This window comes from Oreochromis aureus, linkage group 20 (assembly GCF_013358895.1).
Source record: "Oreochromis aureus strain Israel breed Guangdong linkage group 20, ZZ_aureus, whole genome shotgun sequence".
Classification (NCBI taxonomy): domain Eukaryota; kingdom Metazoa; phylum Chordata; class Actinopteri; order Cichliformes; family Cichlidae; genus Oreochromis; species Oreochromis aureus.
The window spans coordinates 23,253,023-23,268,898 of record NC_052961.1 but is presented as its reverse complement, the minus strand read 5'-3'; the positions used below and the strand labels follow the sequence as shown (position 1 = coordinate 23,268,898).

General features: G+C 40.7%; 1 protein-coding gene across 4 annotated transcripts in view; it reads right to left on the bottom strand.

The window, feature by feature from the left end:
* Positions 1-15,876, bottom strand: part of LOC116309790 (TOX high mobility group box family member 2-like) — an 81,734-nt gene that overhangs the window by 54,152 nt on the left and 11,706 nt on the right. Inside the window, exon 1 of one of the 4 annotated variants that reach the window (XM_039605005.1) lies at positions 6,993-7,042. The exons of the other annotated variants lie outside the window; for them this stretch is intronic. Within the exon in view, the coding sequence (XP_039460939.1) occupies positions 6,993-7,025 (33 nt within the window). The 5' untranslated portion in view covers positions 7,026-7,042. Of the gene's footprint in view, positions 1-6,992; positions 7,043-15,876 lie in introns of those variants that run through there. 4 annotated transcript variants of the gene reach the window in all.

Here is a 15,876-nt window from a genome sequence, read left to right as displayed (position 1 = left end):
ACACCAGTTGCAATGGCGTACGTATATGTGAGTGTTCGCAAGTGTTTATAAATGGTTTACATCAGTTCACGTGGAGTGACAAACCGTGTTACGCTCTATTATTGCATTCAACATTTTTATCACCGCACGATCGGAGAAAAATCACACCCATGTTATTTCCACTATGTAACAGATCAGGTCAGGCCTGACTAGCTTTAGTCAATTCCATGCTATCCAGCTGTAAGTCTCTGGCTGTAACTACACCAGAGAAATTAATGCGCTAGGATCCCGTTCCTAGACAGCTGGTAGTTGTAAATTCCTATTAGGGAATTAAAAAAATGTCCAAAAACAAAAAAAACACCAAAAAAAAAAAAGCAGGGAGCGAGAGAGTTTGAAAGAAAACATATACAATTTTCATTTCAACTGCTTTAGGGATTAAGGCTCAGGGCTCTAGAAAAAAAACTGCATTAAAATAATCCACCATTTGCATGTTTTATCTCACAAAGGAGGCTCACATAGACACACATATGCAACAACCCCCACTCTCCCTCCCTGCCTCCCTTTTCCTCCTCCCCCATTCTGTTTGAGCACACACACACACACACACACACACACACACACACACAGCCATCATTAAACACACTCACACACACACACATCGAGATCAACCTGCTGCCATCTGCTCCACGCGCTCTGTACAATCCTTGCAGAATACATTATTCACTACAATACATCACATCACATTCCCTCAATGTCATAGCCTTGTGCTTGAGGAAGACTCTGCGTGTGTGTGTGTGTGTGTGTGTGTGTGTGTGTGTGTGTGTGTGTGTGTGTGTGTGTGTGTGTGTGTGTGTGTGTGTGTGTGTGTGTGTGTGTGTGTGTGTGTGTGCATGCGCGTGTGAGAGAGAGAGAAGATTTGCTCCGTTATACGGTAGAGTGGTAGAGAAAATTAAAGACAGTTTTATTTGGCTTTTAGGTGAAACAAGACTGTCAGCAAAACTCGTGTCTGTTACTAGGCCAGATTAAAAATCCAGACAAGGATGTCAGTGTATGAAAGTGAAGGATAACAGCTACTGAGAAAGTGAGAGGAACTGACACATACAGAAAGCAGGAGAGAGAGACAGACAGAAGGCAGGAGTTTTGCTTTTTGTTACACACTAAGGTCTGCTTTCGTGAAGGACATTCCTCTCACAGAATTATCAGGTGTCAAAAGTATGATTTAGCATTTCTCCAAATATAAGCACATTTTTCACAGTTCATTAATGTGTTGACATTATGCTTTATATCCCTGTTTTTACTGAAGGGGAAGTCGGGGTCGTACTGCAGGGTTTTATTCGATGTGGAGCAACTTTTGGTTTCTGAACTTAGTGGAGAGGAAGAGAGCGAACACTGGAATAAAGCGGCATTTATCTAATGGTCCACCAGTGGAAAATTACGGCACACACACACACACGCACAGTAGCTTGGACTTCAAGTCTCAGAGATGATCTAGTTGCATTTCACTTTGAGCAAAGACCTGGAAGAATGAATTCTTGTTGGGTTTAGTCTGTTTTTGTTATTTGTTAATAAGAAAAATCGCAGTTTTATGACTTTTTAATGCAGCGACTTTGCATTTGTATTAATACTTTACTGCAATTGCTTCACTTGATTTCATTTGAAAGATAAATACAGAAACATCGATTGCTTTTTTTTTTGCTTGTTTACATTTTTATCTTTTCTCCCTATCGTTTCTTACGCGCAAACCATGAACATGTTAATGCATGTGTGTCGCTATGTGCGGTGGCACAGCGGAGGGAGGGAACAGCTGGCAGGCCCACACTCGACCACGTATTGACCTGTTTTGCATTCACCTGTTATTCAACCTAATGTTTCCACTTGGCTCCGCTGCAGCTGAGCTACAATTAACCTCGCTGTGCGCGCAAGGGAAGGAAGTCTTGAGTAATTTTTTTTTCAAAGCAGTTTGTCAAACTTCCCCAAATGTCATTCTGCCCACTGTCTTAAAATTAATATTTTTTACTTTAACTTTCCCACTCTGAAGAGAAGAGAGGCGAGACATCTAACCCTTCGGAGATCTACAGTAGCTATAAATGTGGCCTATATTCACACAGCGCTAAATTCTTTTCACTTGATGCACGTAATCTGAATGCAGATAATTAGCCTCTGAAAATGTTACTTGCCTCTCTAAACCTCATGAATGACAGAAAACGCTGCTGCATCCAACCCTTCCCTTATCTGCTCTTCACTCGGCTACTCCGCCTCCTCTCGCTTTTTTCCCACCCTCCATTTCCCCCTCCCTCCTCTTTTCCCAGATGCCCTCTCAGCTCTTGCTTGTGTTTGGGCTGCAACTGCGAGGGGTCACTGCCTGCCTTGTCTCACACGTGGAGCACTGAGAATGGGCGTGTGTGTGTGTGTGTGTGTGTGTGTGTGTAAAAGAAAGACAGCACACACTTGTCTATGGATAATTATATGAATGAGAGCGTAAGAACATCAAAAAAAAGAAAGGAAGAATAAGAAGTGTGTAAGTGTGTGAATTTAGCCTGATGTGTGTGCAGTTGAGCCTGAGTGCCTTTCCCACTGTGTGTGTTTCAAAGTGTTTCAATGTGTGTGTGTGTGTGTGTGTGTGTGTGAGTGCGTGCGCCTTGCGAGCTCAGTGCCAGGTCTCTCTAATGAGTCTGTCAGGCGCTGTTAGCGACGGCGTGCTCCCCTGGCTCAGCGCACTCCTACAGACACACTGTGATTAGCCGGGCCAACGGCACGCCACCGGGCCAGATTAAACACTCACCACGCCGCCAGGGAACACACACACACGCAAACACACACACACATACACTCAGCACAGTACACATTAGAGCAAAGCATTACAGTTGCTCTCATAGACACCACACACAGACGTACTTAGATACACAGCTTCATCATCGTTGTTCCTATTAGTCTGCAACATGTACTTGCCCTCTAGAGCCAGGTGTGGATGCCACTGGAATTGAAAATTAATGTGAAATATAAACATAATACAAGCCACCTATGGCACAGGCAAGAACATGCTAGCATTTCATTAATCTCCGTGCCTCTATTGAATTCCTGTCTGCTGCTAATCTTGAACATCACTCAGAATTAAGGCCAACCCTTCTGGCTCCAGCAGCTTTCAACATCTTCATTAAAGCGACATAATTCACTAATTACAGGTAATTACCCTTTAATGAACAGTCCAGATGAATGAGCAGATATGCAGAGGAGGAGCAACCACGAGGACATATCCTTTTTCATTCCTCGAGGCCAAGAGCGGACTCTGAATGACCGGGTCCTACGACTTCCATCAGACACAGTGGCCTAGTAAGAACAGGCTCGGCTGACACATGTACACACTACGACCACTCGTAGAAATGTAGACACACCTGCACTTGGCAACGTCTGCTGGTCAAAGGTTGCAGATGAACTGTGAGCAGATGTCTCAATTTGAATACATTTTTTCCAGTTTTCGTGTCTGTCCCTCAGTCTGCACGTATACCTATGGAAATTTACCCCTACGAGTAGTTTAGCGGTTGTTTATCTGAAGCAAATGTCATCTCCGATCTACTATTTAATGTAACAAATTTTAAAGGACTGCTGTGCTGTTGCTAAGTTGATTTTAGAAAATCATTGGTTCTTATCCCATGGCGTCAAATACTGCTGCTCTGTTAGATGCTGAACAGATAAACACAAGGTGTCCTTGGAGTGGAAATATTAGACACTGGGAGATAAGGGTCCTCTTTTAAAGAGTGATAAAATCTGCACTAGGATGTCAGAGTCACCCAAAAGGCTCACTTCATTTTTACTCAATGATTTGCTTCATTTTCCCTCTTTGCATCTATTTCTAACTAAAAACTACTCGGCTAGGTTTGGGCAGGTTAGGTTTAGGAGGACAGGGTTTTAGCTGAATTATCCACTTTCCCAATTTCAACCCTCTGCATTGAAAAATGACCATGCAATTGTTATGCCAAGGGCTCTTTTACAAGCGTGGCCTGATCTCAGTACCAGCATAACCTGAGGGGTTCGTTGCTCCGAAGCCAAAGGACAACCTTGTGTGTATCTGTAAGTCGCCGGCAACGTATAATAGAGCAGAGTTCTGAATGGGCCGATTCAAGACAGTAAAAGTGGCTGTTGGGTGACCTTATTAACAACTCTTGTAAAATCGTACACTTTATAGTCACTTTACCCTTAAAGGATCTTTAAATTCACGAAGCAAAGCTATTTTCTTCCAGTGTCAAGCTCTACGTCAGCGTGCAACTATGTTTGTGACAACTGAATCACTGCAGACTAACCCTGTCATCGACCTGAGAGCGAAAAGCAGTGTTGAACCCAACATGAAATGTGGGTTTTCCCTGTGTCAATATTTAGCAGGACTATTACTGACACTGTTAAGAAGTGAGATGTATGACATATTTGAGGCTGTAATGTGTTTAAGTGGGCAGCTTTTCGAACTGTGAAGGTGTAGGAGGTGTAGACTGTAAAGTCAGAACAGAGCACTGCTCAATGTTCCTTTGTTGTTTAACTAGAGGAAACAAAATCATTTTTTTTTTTCTTTCTGCCTCTCTCTCTCTCTCTCTCTCTCTCTCTCTGAAAAGGAACAAGCGAAAAATGAGATTGATCTAACAACTTGCCAACAGTGAAGTTTCTTATCTCAGGCTTGCAGAAGAAAGTCCCTACAAGAAGAATGTGCACCAATTTTCCTCTCTTTCTGATTCTTCTCCTCCCCCTCTTTTACCGTCTCTCGTGCCAAGTGGCCTATTTTTACCCCTCCATGTGGCATCTCAGGGTTTTCCTTGTCACCGCCACGTTTCCTGTCATCGTGTGTAGGTACAGTTGAACAGTGCAGTTACTGAAAAGGCCCTGACACTGACTGTTTCTCTGTCTTCTTAGATGTGGTCACAGATCTTTGTCTTCACATCCAATGCACTGCTGCCTTTTTTGTCTTTCACACCCTATAGTTTATTCATTTTGAAAAATCACCTCTGTGCTGTGCTAGACTGTTCAGTTAAAGCAGGAATATTGGTCTTTATCCTCTATTTGTTTGCCATACATTCATTTTTCTATCGTTTATCTGAGTTTGGGTCATGGGGGCAGCAGTCTAGGCAAAGATGTTCAGACCTACCTCGCCCTCCTCCATCATCTGGGGGTACACCGAGGCCAAATCAGCCGAGAGATATAATCTCTCCAGTGTGTCCTGGGTCTGCCCTAGGCCTACTCCCAGTAGGAAATCCTTTAAAACCCCTCACCTAGGAGGCATCCAGCAGGCACCCTAGTCAGAAAAATGAACTACCTCAGCTGGCTACTTTTAGTGTGAAGGTGTAGTGTTTCTGCTATGAGACCCACCCGAATGTCTCTAAGGGAGTGCCCAGCCATCCTTTGGAGGAACCTCATTTTTAACGCTTGTATCCGAAATCTCATTTTTTAGTCTGTACCCAGAGCTCGTGGACATAGGCGATCTTACGGCTGTAGATTGACTAGTAAATCAATAACTTTGCCTTCACACTCAGCTCTCTATTTACCACAACAGACCGCCAATCCATTTGTCCACTCCTCTCACTCAAGACACTTAAACTCCCCCACTTGCAGAAGCAACTCCTCCCTCCCTGACCCGGATTGAGCACTCCCCTTTTCCAGCTAAAGATCGTGATCTCAGACGTGGAAGTACTCGAGAACCTAAATCCTTCGGTCACAGGATTAGGATTAAAATATTTATATCACACAATGTATAGCCCACTTTGTTTACAATATAATCCAATCATTTGTGCTCAGACTATGAGGGCCTTCTATCCTCATAGTCTAAAGCATGGGCCTATTTATCATATTGCCATATGCAACAACACAACACTGTGTGCTTCCTCTAGCAGAAATGTGCAGCATGTGATATACTGTACTGCGTGGCACAAAGGAATAATTGTGTTCTGGTCCTAGGAGAGTTGCAAGAGGACAAATATCAACACAGGATGTATGGCTCCCAGCCTTATAAGACAATCCAGTTATGAGTGAGACCAGCTCATGGAGATTACAGCCATGTCCCAAAATACACAATATCCAGTGATTTGTAGACATTTACAGTGTACAAACTGTCTAAACTGTTGGAAATTGCAGTCTCAAGAGTCGACCGGTCAGATATTTGGTTGATATGGTCTTATCCGAATGAGCAGTGGTTAGTCAACGGTCAGTGTTACTCTCACAAGGAGAAAAGTACTACATCAACAGCCTTTCAGGGTTGATCCATTGTTTTTGGAAGCAAGTGACTATGAGAAACTGGGTGTTTGTTTTTTAAATTGTTTTTTAACTAATTGAAACCAGGTCAATGAAGCTGTTTTGTGTGTCTGCATTATGTTAATGGAGATCACCAAAAAGTAGAGCTGGGCGATATAAGATTTTTTCATATCACGATATGTTTTTTTCATTTCAGGCGATAACAATATATATCATGATATAAGCCAAATAACTACATTTGTAAGATTTAAATGTGCCGTTGCTCACAAGTAAAATGTGAAATAATCAGCAGCTTGTTTTGATTTAAATATTTATTTTCCATAATAAGTTCAACAGGGTAGATGTACTTAAGGAACATGAGACTTCAGTTTCAGATAAATAAAGGCAAATATTGCAAACTACACAAAAGGCAGCCGCTAAAGCGTTTAAGTTCCAAAATAGAACAAACAAAACAGACCACTAAATTGTCAATTCCACTTAGAAACAAAATATTAATTCTAAAAATAAATCTTAGTTTGTTTTACAGAAGAACAGACAAAATTGACTAACTTTTGTCAATATCAAATAAACTGAGAACTAAAAGGAAATTCTCAATCTCTCCTTGTTGTATAGCTTAGCTTTTCAAACAGTTTTAACAGTTACTTTAGTCTGACAAAAGCCGAATGACGAATTAGCGCTTTCAGTCAGAGACTGAGCATGCACCGCTTTATTGTATTTCCTGCTTTCGGCACAATTTACAGTGCGCGCTACTCTGTTTTTTGTCAGACTTGAAATAGCCGAAATACCTTCACACTACGGAACTTCTGTGGCCCTTCCATTCGACAATCTCTCCGGCATTGGAACCATCATCTGTTTTTTCTTCGGTAACCTTCGCTCACGCTCTCGGTTGATTTTTCTCTAGTCGGCACACTCATTTCCTCCATTACCTGGGCAGCCCAGCTGGCTGCTTCCCAAACAAATACACATGTGCGCCTTGGCACTTGTGCTGTACGTAATAAGTCACGTGACATGACGCTGCGGCTGTGATTGGTTCGGCTCTGCGCTACTTAATTTGGATTGGCTGTTCTTTTTTTTCTTTTAAGAGGCCAAGAGAGATGAGGCCTATCGCAATAGTTACATTTTTCTATCGAGAAAAAGTTATTTCGCAATACATATCGTTATCGTTCTATCGCCCAGCTCTAGCAAAAAGTCAAACGTAAACTTTGTGACAGCTCAGATCACAGGAGCATCAGTTACAGCAAGACTAAGCTGGAAAATTTACAGTGTATCACGATGGGCATTCTGAAATGAAAGGCCCATTCTTTTAATATAGGCTATCTGTGTTTTCTGTACATCTTATCCATATGGGCATGTGGTTTCAGTGTGCTGTTAGACAAGCAGGCTGCAATGATGACTTTGACACCAACAACAAATGCGCCTTGGGATAACATTTTGAAAGAATATAACTGATGCTGTGAATAACATTTAAGTTGCAATGAATTAAGGTGAGCAGCTTTTTTGAACTGTGAAAGTGTAGGAGGTGTTTGTTATTAAGCAATGTGATTTTCAGGATGTAAACTGCGCCGCCTGACCTTTATCGCAGCAGTCTTTTTTTGGCTTTCTTCTGTATTTTCTTAAGTCAGCCCATATCATGTCATACTTTTTGAAGCATTTTGATACCACCCACCTCAATAACTTTTCTCTCCGCGAGGCAATTAAATTTCAGACCATTCAAAATCAGATCCAGATGCACGTGAGCGACTAAAATTCCTCCACGAAATACAAATATATGTTATATACCGGTCAGACTCAAGATGGTAAACAATGAAATGCCAACAGACAGCCTGAAGTTAGCGGCCTTCTTTGTACTTCACATCTCCTCTTGTGTGACACACACAGTGCCTCTTTTGTTCTGCCACTCACTGCTCGTGTTACAGTAGAGCTCTAATGCACACAGATCGATAGCATACTTTCCATTTCAACACGCTGAGCTGATGTTCGGACACACAGTTGGAATTGATCCTGTTCTGTCAACACGAAGTTTTAGGTCTGTATGTCTTCTTACAGAAAGTCTTTAAACGAAAAAAAAATTAGCTACAATTCACAATTTCACATCTGCTTGCAGCTTAATGTTGACATCTACATTAGGCATTCAATAACGGCATTGCTGATGACATTTGGCAAGGTCGGTGGGGAAACAGAGCTGTGGAAACAACTCTACCCATCAACATCAAAACTGAACATGTGGCCCCCTCATATGAATAACATTTCAAAAAAAAAAAACCTTCTTTCCCACTCACAGAAATTTTATTATTGGAAGAAAAACACACTGAATCAAATAAAACTTTTCCATAACAGCTGTGAATTGATATGACTATAAATACCCTAATAACACCCTCGGTAAAGGCGTGTACACAAATCAGCCACAACATTAAAACCATGTGCCTTTTTAGTGGTTTAGGTGATTTGCATCCAAACAGAAAAAAAAAAGAGTTGCTTTCAGAGGATCCCCTCTCACAAAGCAACTCTAACCCATATGGGCATGGTGGTTGGAGGTTGGATGCAACTCTTTTTTCTGGTGCATTCTGTGGAGGCTTGATCCATTGGAAGACAGATCTGAATACCGGGGCAACACCTTGGCTGGGATTAAACCAAGTCTAAAGTCAGGATTAAACAGTGCTGTTAAATTCTGACTTTAGGTGGGTGGTACCGATCAAAAGTAGTATCCACATGAATGCCAGGGCGCAGTGTTTCACAACCAAAAAAATTTATTCACTTCACTCGTTGGTGGTTTTAAGTGTATGTATATTTTTTTTTTAAAACACACAAAAAACGCAACATTAACAACAAAAACCCTGGTTTCAGGTAACCTGTCTGAAAAAGAAAACAAAAACCAAACCAGCAAAGAAAAAGTCAATTTCCTTCCCCTACAATACGTCCAACCCATGCTAGCAAGGTTTTTTTGTTTTTTTTTTAAACCACAAGTGAAAGGTGCAAAAACACCAAGCATATTTCAAGTAAGCTAAACTATTAACCTGTACCGGTAGTGTGCAAACTGCACACAGTCTGAAAATAGTGTCTTCTGAAACCTTTACTGGCAAGAAGGTAGATGTCAGGCTTGCTGCTTACACTCCATCATGTACACCCTGACAGCCGGACTGCAAGATTATCAATATCGAGATCACGATTATTTGTTATTCACTGATTTCTACTGACAAAAGTGTTTTTATTGTGTCATGTAAACGCCACGTTGCTTTTTAAATCCTTATGCAACAAAATTCGATGCATCTTGGAAGAAAAAAAAATTGCACCAAAACATAACAAGAAATCAACAGGGAACTGCCTTCACCTTTACTTGTACTAAATTAATAAATTAATCTTTAAAGAGAAATAAGGTGTTTGTCAGGCCTAAATGAACCTCTTTATTCACCTTCATGTGTACCTGCATGATGGACGTGAGCAAAACTTCTAAAGCCACTTTAACAAAATAAGTGCATGAGTGGATAAAATATCTTTTATCCATTCAGTTGACCATTTTCTCAAAGCCTTTGTTGCTCTCTGAGCATTTATTTCTGGCCACATGCGATTGGTTAGTGGTCATTTGGTATTTCTGAAATGGATCGATACGCTGACGCGCTGTACAGGCTTTTATGAACATCTCAGCTCACGTTTGATGATTCACCTTGGCAACCACCGCATTGTTTTTCTTGGCCTTGCACGCATTCATTATACAGTTTGTGGTGTAACTTCAGGTAGTTGAATGAGTTAGATGTGTTGCTTTGCAGTTCACACAAAGACCTGTGGACTCTGCATGTCATTTGCTCTCGGCTGACATCACTTGCGACGAATCTAAAGTATTTCCAAACAGCGGCTGATGATCCACTTCGAGGGACGAGCTGTTCACCTTCTGCTCCAGACTAGTCAAGAAAACTTGCAGGGAAAGGTTATGATTGGCTCAGCCACCGATTTGCCTTTTCTTTGTGTTTTATTGTCAAATCTTCAACATTGCCCGATCATGTTCAGTTAATTTTCTATCACACTCAAAATTGTTCACGAGATAAAAAATCTATTAATTTGAATAACTGTAGAATCAATACATACCATAGTACTGTACAGAAACAGAGGTGTTTATCCTAAGGTTTTGGGATAAATTAGTATGTTTCCTGTCTTTACATGTTATGTTACGAATAATTATTTGGGGGAAACACCTTCCTGGAATCAAAACTTAAATGTCAAAGCATGCCACGTACATTAACAAGTCGCCACAGGCTGTACAGCATGTCATTACATCTTAGACTATTAAAATCTGTCTTTGAAGATCTCAGGTGGCTAATCTACACTGCTGTTTATTAAAAAAATAGCATCAGGAAACAAAAGAATGCGTGTCACTTCTTGGCTATAAATCATATAGTGGTCTTTTAAAATGATGCATTGTAGGAGGAAACACTTTAAATTTTTGAAGGTCTCTGCCCACACAACACAGTAGGTGCTTCTAAGACAAAGATAAAATGTTTTCGGTGATAACAATAAAGCAGCTTTTCTTGGTTCGATGAACCAAACCAGCAGTTTCTGAAAGGCAGAGATGGAGACAGAAACAGAGAAACAGAGAGCACTAATCTCATTACCTTCTCTTCCTGGCATGAGAGAATATTCAACCAAAAAAGAAAGAAGGAAAGAACGAAAATCAATCGCACATCCCACCATTTCATTTTCCATGTAATTAAATCATTTAAATGTTATAAACAACATGTAAACTCCATCAATGACTTTGAGCCATTTGCATTTTTAATCAGGCCAGATTAATTCTAATAAGCGTGCTGGGCTAAGGCGATGACAGAGCAGGCCTATTGTGTGTCTGTCACACTCATTTAATTCTGTCATTATGTCCCATATCCTATTATGATAATTGGCTTTTTATTCTCAATCAACAACCAGCCAAGGCTATTAAGTAATAATCTCTGACTAGAGCACATTTAACCTTAACCATGTTAGAAGTTTGCTACCTTAAAAACAAGTGGCTGATAAAAGCGAAACACAAAAACAGCGCAATGCCTTAGGTTATTCAACCTGGCTAGTTGCTGTAAATGAAAAATGACTGTCAAGAAGCTAGATGTTGACACTTGGCATATGGTGTAAAGCAAACACATTAGACAGAGGAAATAGGTATCACCATCTTCCCCCTAGAAAGTAACTAAGCAGAGAAGACGAATGTGTCTGATGTGTTCAGCCATTTCCTTTGCTGTCTCTCTGGGGAGTCACTTGAAAACCAAATCTCTTAAAAAAACCTGCACTTTAATTGAACAACACCACTGCAAACAAACAGGGGGAGACTTTAGCCACGGAGGGAACCAGAAAGCCAAATATCCCGGATCTAAACCTTGAAACGAGCTCCAGAAAAATAAGCAAAGGCAAAATTTATGTCTTAATTATTCACCGCTGACAGACTGATAGCAGCTGTAAGGCAGAGCAGTGGGATTTCTTTTACTCTTGAACTTCATTCATTATTCATTTAGTTCTGAGTGGTTCCTTAGTCCCCTTAAAAGGAGAACCAAATAAAAATTAAGTGTAATTTCTGGCACTTGTTGCTGGTAGAAGAAAAGCTCTCAAATTTTCTCAACCGTCTTAGAACTGTGAATTCATTTTGCCCTCATGACCAAATGCCGGATACGGTACTATAGCTGTTCAATAACATGTCTAGCACCACGCTCTCCTGAAAGTACATGTTCTATACATTAGCATTGCCTTGCAAAGCAAAGAACTTTAAAGGCCACAAATAATGTGGGGCATTCATGCAAATATGTAGGACAGAAAGTGCCAGTCACTTATAGTCACTACTCAGGACTTGTAGCAACCCACTTGTGGTCAGGTACATTTTCAGCCTAGTCACAATACTTCCTTGGTTAAGTTATGCTGCATTTCTTTGAAACAGTCAAACAGGAAATGTGCTTTTCAGCTGTCATTGACAGTTATCTGGTGGCCACAATATAATTGTAGAGTAATTAACTGCAATCTACCATTCTGGGAAATGGCGAACATGTAAACCATGGATATGATTTCCAGTCATCAAGGTTAACTCTTGCTTAAGATGGAAATTCATCTAAACCTGCTTAAATGACAAAAGCCTATTCATAATGTTTTTTTAAAGCTTGAAATTTCGGAAATACACATGCGTTTGTCATATTTTAGAACTCAGGTGTAATATTTACATTTACATACATAAATATTAATGCTACAACTCATTATTCTTTATAATGTTATTACCCCTTTGCGGGACTGTTTTTAGGTAAGCTACCTCTCAGTTATTTCCTGTGTTCTTGTAATGTGATGTGTACCTGAGGTTGACTAACAAGCTTGGCTGAGCTTAAAAAAAAGTCAATTTATCATACTTACCCATATAGTATTGAACATTTTTATTTATCTGTGATATTGTCATTGGTTTTGTCAGGGGGCCAGTGTAACAATGGAAAAAGCTGCCGTCCAATCAGTGACTAAAAAATGCACAGCAAACAATGCCAGGAAAGTGGTGGTGGTGGGGGGCTGGAAGGGCTTTGGTTCAACAAAAGCTGTGATGCAATTGACGGTTGGAACTTCAATGTTCACAGTGGCTTCTCTTTTCTTAACAAAATGCTTGTGCAGTCATCTCACTCATGTTCTTAATTCTAAAATTAGCCCTGGAGTACAGCAAGCTGTCGGTGCTGATTTAGTTAGACAGGTACAGCGAGAATGTATTAATTTTTTTCACAGGGGAGAAAAGTGCTTTTTGAGGTTTCAGTATGCCCCACTTTGCCTATATCCCTGCATTAGCGTCTTTTTGAGAAGCCACTTGACACCAGAAGAGATTTTTGAGAGATTTTCTCTAGTCCTGAAAGACAGATGCAAAAAAAAAAAGCATGGCTCTTTTCAACAGTCCAATAACATGTGCTCTGCTTTATTAAACAATGAAAGTCACACTTTCCCAACTCTCACTCGTTACTACTGTGAGCTATAACGAGCCTAAACTCTCTGCACAGCCGTTTCACACTCCCACAAGCAAATTCACTTTTACCGCCCTAATGACTTAATAGACCATTGCATTTCACAGCCAGACCTCATGAAAGTGCCGTATGGGCTCATCATTTACATTTTACTCACTATTTATCTGTAAAGAAGACTTCATAAGTTGACTTTTGAGTAAACATAAGGTGAGTGTTACTATGGGGACGCGGCGTGTTCCTCTGTGCTCCGTGGGACTGTGGTCTGTTCCATTGTGGCAAGAGACAACAGCTGTCTTTACCTTTGGCAGGCAAACAGACTCATTAAGGGCAGCCATGTTTGTTTTTGTGCCCGATACCTAGCCCTAAGCAAACACTGCCATATCTCCACTCCACAGCCCTTGCAGTCTCAACATTTCCTTCCCTATTGTGAAGGGAGGCCCTGGCATGTTGAGCTTGCTCTACGTTTTTCTTTTTTTTCTTTTTTCCCCCCCTACAAGCTTTAGCCAAGCTGCCAATTGCTCTCAAAGAATGCATGCTTAATTGAGAAATTTAGTCGAGGTTCGAGCTGATGAAATGCAGAAATGTAAGTTGCACACTGCAGAGATGCTATGAATGTTGTGTATGCGTTATATACATAATGTATGTCATTATACTGCCTGATATCATATCTTCTGGTATGTCACAAGAAAGCTTTCTTTGTTTGTTGTGCCGTAGACGTGATAAAGGCGTCATTATTTGGTCTGCTCACAGCTAACAGTAAAATCTGCAGTGAAAGGTTTCATTCGCATATTTTCTCCCCTCTCAGCAATGTCTGCGGCTTGAGTGACAAGGCAGGTTGAATTCATAACGCTTTGACAAAAATTCCATTTAAGAGGGAAAATGGCATTGAATGTCATTCCATTACTGCAGATGGCAAACATGGGAACACTTTAACCCAGAAGGCATTCACATTAACTTATACAAAACAGCAGAGAGACTTTTTTTGGGGGCGCTCTCTCCTAATATATGTACAGTACTGGCGTATTTCCAGCCAGAGCATTTCAAGAGTAGTCCTCCAAAATGTACTCACTTATTTGATTTCATCCCTTTTCACCATTTGTCAAGCCCAAAGTCACAATGCATTGTGAAATGACTTCTTAATGTGGAGTAATGAGGCTGTCATGGCAAAGCAGTCTCTGCTTGTTTGAGTTTGACTCATGTCGTAGATTCAATTAAATCAGCTGAAGTCAAGCTGGCCCCAGGCCAGATCGGTAATGCTTGACCTCATTCAAACAATGCTCAGACATATTGAAACAATAAGAGGAAGGGCCTTGAGTCAGCTGCAAAAGCAAACCCCACTAAAAAGCGATAAGGTAGAAAAATTACTGTGAAGTCACCAAAGTGTTCGAAAATGAAATAATCATGTAGGCATGCATCCTCGGGCCAGATCTGATGTATATTTTTGGATGTTGTTGGTGACAGACTTTTCACTTGTGTAAAATCTTACAGGACATGACGGCTGTTTTTGTATTTGGAGGCATGTGCTGTCATCAGAATCACAGATATAATGGATAAACGTCCATATGAAGCATATTTAAAACAGAACAAACATACAAATGTGGTAAACGCAATCTTAAGTCATAAATAAAAGATAGAATATCTTTATCACCAAGTGCTCTGGTACTTCCTCCACCTGTAACTGAAAAGAAGATTGCTTTAGAGATAAACCCACCTAATAGGTTTTAAACACAGCTGGCCCATTTCTTCTTTTGGAGGTTTACTTGTCCTCAGAAGGCTAAACTGATTTATTTGGATGTTGAAATGCCTGGAATCTAAATCATGACACAAACACTCCCAAGGCTATGTAAACAACCTTTCCAGTTCCAATGCACACCCATGCTTTCTGAGCAATAACTTGAATGCCAAGGCAAGAAAGCATTTCTCACTTTTAGAGGGGTCTCCACTGTTACAGCTGCTAAGAAGGGCGCTCCTCAATTTGTGCGGCTATCTTAGCCTCTGCTGTGAAAGTACACTCAATAATGTCACATTTAGCATTCCTCACATACAAAAGTAAAGCACAGAACTGACAGTGATATCCTGAGGGCTATGTAGAATAAACGGCAAAATGAGACAACAAAATCAAAAGGAAACATCTTGCTTTTCTCACTCTTGTTCCTCTATTTACTAGAGCAATAGCAGTTACAGTAAACAGAGCGCACAGTCTCACACACGCGCGCGCGCACACATTAACTGCGTCTCGTTAAGCGTCATTCCCTCTGGCCTTTATTCCATTAGAAATTAAAACTCGGGACAATTAGTGGCAGATTGGTCTCAGCTCAGTACGCCATAGTCGCACTCTCAAGGCTTCAAGATGACTTAATTACCGGTGTGTCTGAAAACTGTGAGATGGCAGCACACAGTGAATACCTGGAGCAACTGTCAGCCACAACAAGGTTCAATATGTGAAGAATTAACTTCTGCTATACACCTGAGAGAAAAAAAAGAAAGGAAAATCATCCCAGAGACAGAAGAGATCATTGTGAGCTTAACGGAATACAGACACTTTTTTGTTTTGCTACAATTTGAGACTTACTTTAGTTTAACATGACGTGAGTTACTGAAAAATTACAATCTACATAGAAAATGCACAACCCCGATAGTCTTTGATTATTTCTTGGGATGCCTCATAAGGGAGGGAAAAGGTCAAATGTTGGTGAGTTTATATTTCTCTAGGCAC